The sequence below is a fragment of the Cetorhinus maximus genome, chromosome 23, assembly GCF_964194155.1.
Source record: "Cetorhinus maximus chromosome 23, sCetMax3.hap1.1, whole genome shotgun sequence".
In the NCBI taxonomy this organism is placed as follows: Eukaryota; Metazoa; Chordata; class Chondrichthyes; order Lamniformes; family Cetorhinidae; genus Cetorhinus; species Cetorhinus maximus.
This window is the reverse complement of record NC_135901.1, coordinates 26,317,813-26,324,198: the sequence shown is the minus strand read 5'-3', so window position 1 is coordinate 26,324,198 and position 6,386 is coordinate 26,317,813. Positions and strand designations below refer to the sequence as shown.

Below are 6,386 nucleotides of genomic sequence, written 5' to 3'. Positions count from 1 at the left end.
AGAAGCTGGAAACGGCGGATCTTGAGAGTGGAGAATGTTCATTGTTTAATATTTGGCTCATTTTAGTCCCCAAATGTCAATAAAACTTTGCTTTTTAAGTGAAAAATATTAGTGCCGATAGGCATTTTATTTCGAACCATGAGGCATTTTGTAACATTAGGCTTTAGCATAGCTAGAATTTCATTGTGAAACAATTTAATTCAATAGTATTAAAAAAATGAATTACAGAAGACTGTACTGACTTCTGAATGGGGGTATGGGATATGGAGGGGTGGCTGCTTTATATTTATAACCCAGACCTGGGTATACATGGCACAATTTCAAAATTCGAAGATGATGCAAGACTTGGAAGTATTGTGAACTGTGAGGATAGTGATAGTCTTCAGGAAGATGTAGACAGGTTGGTGGAATGGGCATGTGGCAGATGAAATTTAATGTAGAGAAGTGTGAAGTGATACATTTTGGTCAGAAGAATGAGAAGAGGTGACATAATATAAACGGTACAATTTTAAAGAAAATGCAGGAGCAGAGGGACCTGGGTGTATATGTGAAGAAACCATTGAAGGCGACAGGGCAAGTTGGGAAAGCAGTTCATAAATTCTACTGAATCTGTATTTTATACATAGGTGCACAAAGTACAAAAGCAAGTAGGTTAAATTAGAATGGCCATACGGACTTGAAACATTAACTCTGTTTCTCTCTCACAGATGCTACCAGACCTGCTGAGTTATTCCAGCATTTACTGTTTTTGTTTCAGATTTCCAGCTTCCGCAGTAATTTGCTTTTAATTTAGGTTAAATTATGAACCCTCATGAAACAATGGCCCTGCCTCAACGGGAAGTATGTGCAGGTTTTACAAACGGTGCAGAAAAGATTTACAAGAATAGTTCTGAGGATGAGAGACTTCAGTTATGTGGATAGGTTGGCGAAGCTGGGGCTGTTCTCCTTGAAGAAGTGAAGGTTGAGAGGAGATTTGTTTAATGTGTTCAAAATCATGAGGGGTCTGAATGGCGTAAATGGGGAGAAACTGTTCCCATCGGCAGAAGGTCGAGAACACTAAGGTTATTAACAAAAGAACCAGAGGCGACATGAGGAGAAACTTCTTGATGCAACAAGTAGTTTGCATGTGGCTCTTTTTTGGAATAAATGCTGGCCTTGCCAGCAATGCCCACATCCCATGAAAGAATAAAGAACTCTTACAAAGCACTGTGAGGCCACATTGAGAGGATTGGGTTTTAGCTGCCACATTATAGGAAGGCTATTAAATATTATACATGATTATATATAAAACTATATAAAGGTTATTAAAGTTACTAAACTGTAAGAAAACTCTGTGGGCCACATTGAGAGGATAGGTCACTGTTGCCTGCCTGACGATATAAAGGTTTTTAAATATTATATGTAATTATATAAGGATAATATCTATCACAATAGAAAGGTGATTAAAGGCTGCCTAGATTGAGCTGACAGCCCGACACCCAGGGCTGTTAGGTGATGGACTCCAGGGTCCTTAATCAGGTGATTGGAGGCGGCGATGGAGTTCAGGAGGGAGAGGCCAGGCTGGAGGATGACCCCGGGCAGGGCCTGCAGCTGGTTCCCGGACACATTGAGGCTGCTGAGGTGGAGGCAGCAGCCAAGGCCTGGGGGAGGTGGGGAGCAGTTGGCTCAGGCACTTAGCGCTCATGTTCAGGCTGCTGAGCTGCTCCAGGAGGAGCCGAGCTCATTCCCGGACACATTGCTCGGCGGGGAGAACGGAAAGCCCATTTTAATTGAGCACCAGGATCCAGAGCTGTATCAGGCCGCACAGCTCAGGCGGCAGCTGCACACAGGCTGACCTCCAGCTCCCTGTGATCGAGCAGCGGAAGCTGATACAGTCCAGGGTCCAGGCCGCCCTCGCTTCTCCACCTCTGGACCCCACAGCACCATCTCCCACCACCGCTTGGACAGAGACAGCTGGACCTCTAGCCACATTGCCCTGGCCACCGCCACCATCACAACCCAACATGAAGCAGCAGAACGGATGGCCAATCAGCAAGTGTCTACCATCCAGCGGTGCTCAGGAGGTGCCGGAGCGGTGCTCCAGTAGCACTACGCCCCTGGTTCAAGCTCAGACAGTGGCCAGGGTAACAAAATCCAACCAATACAGTCAGATGTGAACTTGGTGTGTCAGATGGTTGAATGACTGAGTGAATCCCTTCCCACACTCAGTGCAGGTGAATGGTTTCTCTCCAGTGTGAGTGAGTCGGTATTTCATCTGATCTTTAGAGCTTTTAAAACTCTTCACACAATTGAAAGGTCTCTGATCAGAGTGGACAACTTGATGGGCAGCGAGGCTGGACACACAAAGTGAATCAGGATCAGACGTGACATAAAGTTCAGTTATAGAGCAACTTTATTAAGAGAAAGGCAGGACAAACTTCTATACGAAAAGTTCAGACAGTGATTTACAGAACAACGTGAACTCTACACTTCCCATGTTGTATCTGGACAGCAGAGCGCACTTCTTTTTCCTTGTAGCTTCTGGTTTTCTTGTGGAGTTTCCAGCTTTCTTGCTTCTTTCTCATTTCTTTATCTTCTTTCCTTTGTTCTTTTCTCCACTGCACCAAGCCCCTCAGACCGACTGTTCTTATGCTGGAAAAACCCGCCAATTGGCTCCCCTGAGGCCACCAATCAGAACTGTCCATGGACATTTCACTGCACAATCATGTGGCTCTTGTCCAATCACAGGTGTGTTCATCTGAACAGCGTTCGCCTGTTGTTGAGAGCACACACATTCCTCTGTGATTACATAGAACTTCTGCACTTCCACCATCTCACAGTTCCAAACTAGGACAAGCCGGTTCAAAGCACGACATCACCCCCACAGACTCTACCCTGCAGATCAACACACAGGCAAAGAAAGAACACAACTCCTACAGACTATATAAAGACACAGACAAAGAAAGAATTCTTACAGACTGTATCCGGAGACTGGATGACTGAGTGAATCTCTTCTCACACACACACTAAGTTTTAAGGTTTCTCCTCACTGTGAATGCTGGATGATTTGGTGAATCCCTTCCCACAAATGTTGCAGGTGAACGGCCTCTCCCCAGTGTGACTAAGCTGATGAGTTTCCAGCTGGGATGGAGAACTGATTCCCTTCCCATAGTCCCTATGTTTCCACAGTTTCTCCATGTTGTGTGTGTCCTTGTGTCTCTCCAGGTTGGATGGTCAGTTGAAGCCTTACATAGGATATACAGAGGCCATTCGGCCCCACCAGTCAATGTCAGTGTTTATGTTGCACTCGAGCCTCCTCCCATCTTTCCACTTCCAAATCTATTATCCTAACCTGATATTCCCTTCTCCCTCATATGATTGTCTGGCTTTCCCATAAATACATCGATACCATTCACTTCACCCACCCCCAAATGGTAGTGAGTTCCACATTCTCATCACTCTCTAGGTTAAAGAAGTTTTTTTCTGAATTCTCTTGGATTTCTTGGAGACTATCTTATATTGATGGTCTCTAGTTTTACTCTTCCCCACAAGAGGAAACATTCTCTCTGTATCCTCTCTATCAAAACCTTTCCTCATTTTAAGACCTCGATTAGTTCAGCCTTCAATGTCTTTTTTCAAGAGAAAAGAGACCCAGTTTGTTCGTCCTTATCTGAAAAGTAAACCCACACAAACTATATTATGCATTTCTGGTATCATTTTTGTTAATTTTTCTCTGTACCCTCTCCAGTGCCTCTCTATCCTTTCTATAATATGGTGACCAGAACTGCACACAGTACTTGGCTGTTGGGTTTTTGTTGTGCATTAGGTGGGCTTTGCTTTTTGCTTCAGACGTCATCTCTGCTGAGTAGGTCTCAAACCAGTCTTTGTTGTGGGTTCCACCTTTACCAAATGTTGCTGCTGCTGTGTCAGAAATGATTGAATCAGCGACTTCCAAACTTCATCAATATCATTGTTGATTGATGAAGCTTTTATTGATGTGCCTGTAAAATATTTTACTGTTTTGTTTCATGTTCCTTGATAATTTAATTTCAAAATGGAGGTGCCACTGTGAAGAATGTTTAAGTCAGGAAGAATTGTCAGCAAGGATTAATCAGCACTTTCTAATTGGAGATGTAATTAGTGGAAGCTTTCTGACACTGAATTGTAGATTTTGCACCAAAGATCAATTTAGGATTCAAGTAAATGTTCATTATTTTAGAGTAAACTAGTTCCTGTTGAGAGTTCTTGTATTAATGGGAAAGGTCACAAATAGCACTTTTAAAAAGGGACATTGCAGCTCCAAAAATCAGTGACATCTCCAGAATATTAAACTGCAGTCAGCTATAGGGTTGTTAACACCAGCAGAAACAAATCTAATATTGTCAGACTATCAGTCCTGGGTGTGATTAACAGCAGCAATAACAGCAGAGTCCAACCCCTGTAATCACTTGTGAACTCGCTCGTGTCTCAGCAGGTGTTGTGACTGAGTGAATCCCGCCCCACACGAGGAGCAGGTGAATGGTCTCCCCCCGGTGTGAACTTGCTGATGTGTCAGCAGTTGGGATGACCAAGGGAATCCCTTCCCACACACGGAACAGGTGAACGGTTTCTCCCCAGTGTGAGTGCGTTGGTGTTCACTGAGGTCGATTGACTGCCTGAAGCTCTTTCCACAGGAAGTACAGCTGAATGGGTTCTCCTTGGTGTGCATTTGGTGGTGTGACTGGAGAGCGGATACCTGAGTGAATCCCTTCCCACACACGAAGCAAGTGAATGGTCTCCCACCCGTGTGAATTCGCTGGTGTTCAGTGAGAATGGATGAAGATTTGAACCTCTCTCCACAGGTTGTGCAGCTGAATGGCTTCTTCTCAGTGTGAACTCGCTGGTGTGACCGAAGGCCGGATGACCGAGTGAATCCCTTCCCACATACGGAACAGCTGAACGGCTTCTCCCCTGTGTGAACGCGTCGATGGATTTCCAGCCGGGGTGAAGAATTGAATCCTTTACCACAGTCCTCACATTTCCACGGTTTCTCCATGGTGCTGGTGTCTTTGTGTCTCTCCAGGTTGGATAATCAGTTGAACCTTGTCCACACACACAAGACGTGTATGGTTTCTCCCCGCTGTAAATGGGGTGATGTTTTTTCAGGCTGTGTAACTGGTTAAAGTTCTTTCCACAGTCAATGCACTAGAATGCTCTCACTCGGCTGTGTGTGTCCCAGTGTTTTTCCAGTCTCACTGAAATATTTTCCCACAGACAGGAGAGAAATACTTCTCCTTTCACATTGAAAGGCTGATGATATTCAGGTCCTGGTGAATTGAGTGACTGTCAGATCATGCTGTGATGTTCAGCTTGAGGTTCCTGTCTGTAAATCCACCCGTTCCAATTCCCTAGAAAGGATGTTTACAAAACTCATCACTGTGAATACAGGATAGAAATTCTGAACAGACAATTACAATTTCTATGGAAAATGTTTTCCTCAATTGTTCCTGCAAAGCAGTAAATCCTCATCCCACACACTCATCCTCCTCCCTGTTCTGGATCCAAAAGCCCAGAGTGACCGACCGTACAGTATTTTACAGGAATGTCTCCTATTTGAAAGTCAACTGTCCTGGAACACTGTCCTATAAATTGGACCTTTCTGGTTGTCCATAATCCCGTCCCCCACTGTTTCCATGTTCCAACAGCTCTGGTAGCCTCTCCACAGCTCAGGGAGCACCCCACCCTACACCCCCTCATATGGACTCCGAAGGCAGACTGTCCATTAATTTTCGCCATGAGAGTTGGTCACCCTGCCAAACCATCTCCACCCTTCCTTTCCTCAACACCCACTTTTCCCCCCTCCCTCTTACTCTGGCTGCGTTAAGTTATCGCGAGACCCCCTCTGCAGGGTGAGAAGAAAAACAATGAATCATTTTCTCTCCTGGTCACTGGGACCCTGAAGCCCCGCCCACTCTCTGATGCTTCACCAAGATGGCCGCAGAGAAAGCAAGACGACCCGGAGCTGCAAACACAGGACCTGCAGGTTCTTATTGGGGATTTGGGGCCTCCAGCGGGTGTTTCTGAATCCTCCCCGCCCACCTCCCAGGGTTTCCTTCCTTCCCACAGATCAGATTCCTCATTGATTTGAGCCCAAAGTGTAACCTCTTATTTATTGTCCCCCTCTCCCCCATCCTCTGATGTGAACCATCCTCCACTCGCTGACCCAAGATGGCGGCCGTTAACCTGGGCCTGTTCCCGGGAGGGAGAAGCCCCGCAGCTTGTCGCTGGTTCAAAGCCGTATCAGAGCTTTGCAGTCGGGGCTTGGGGCCTACACGCGGTGTTTCTGAAGCCTCCCAACCCCCTCGTCGGCTCAGGTCCCTCCCTCCCTCCTTCCCTCCTGACCCAGCCACCGGTACCTCAGCCGCTGA

The 6,386-nt window shown here is 45.9% G+C and overlaps 1 protein-coding gene and 2 long non-coding RNA genes across 3 annotated transcripts in view; 2 read left to right on the top strand and 1 right to left on the bottom strand.

The window, feature by feature from the left end:
* The window catches only part of LOC144697374 (uncharacterized), a 232,790-nt gene that overhangs the window by 31,811 nt on the left and 194,593 nt on the right, over positions 1-6,386 (top strand). The window lies entirely within an intron of this gene.
* LOC144697459 (uncharacterized) overlaps positions 1-6,386 on the top strand; it is a 296,931-nt gene that overhangs the window by 239,617 nt on the left and 50,928 nt on the right. The gene's annotated exons all lie outside the window — the stretch shown is intronic.
* The window catches only part of LOC144698444 (uncharacterized), a 50,076-nt gene continuing 46,059 nt past the window's right edge, over positions 2,370-6,386 (bottom strand). The window contains exon 7 of the mRNA XM_078570384.1: positions 2,370-5,050. Within this exon, the coding sequence (XP_078426510.1) occupies positions 4,424-5,050 (627 nt within the window). The 3' untranslated portion in view covers positions 2,370-4,423. The remainder of the gene's footprint in view (positions 5,051-6,386) is intronic.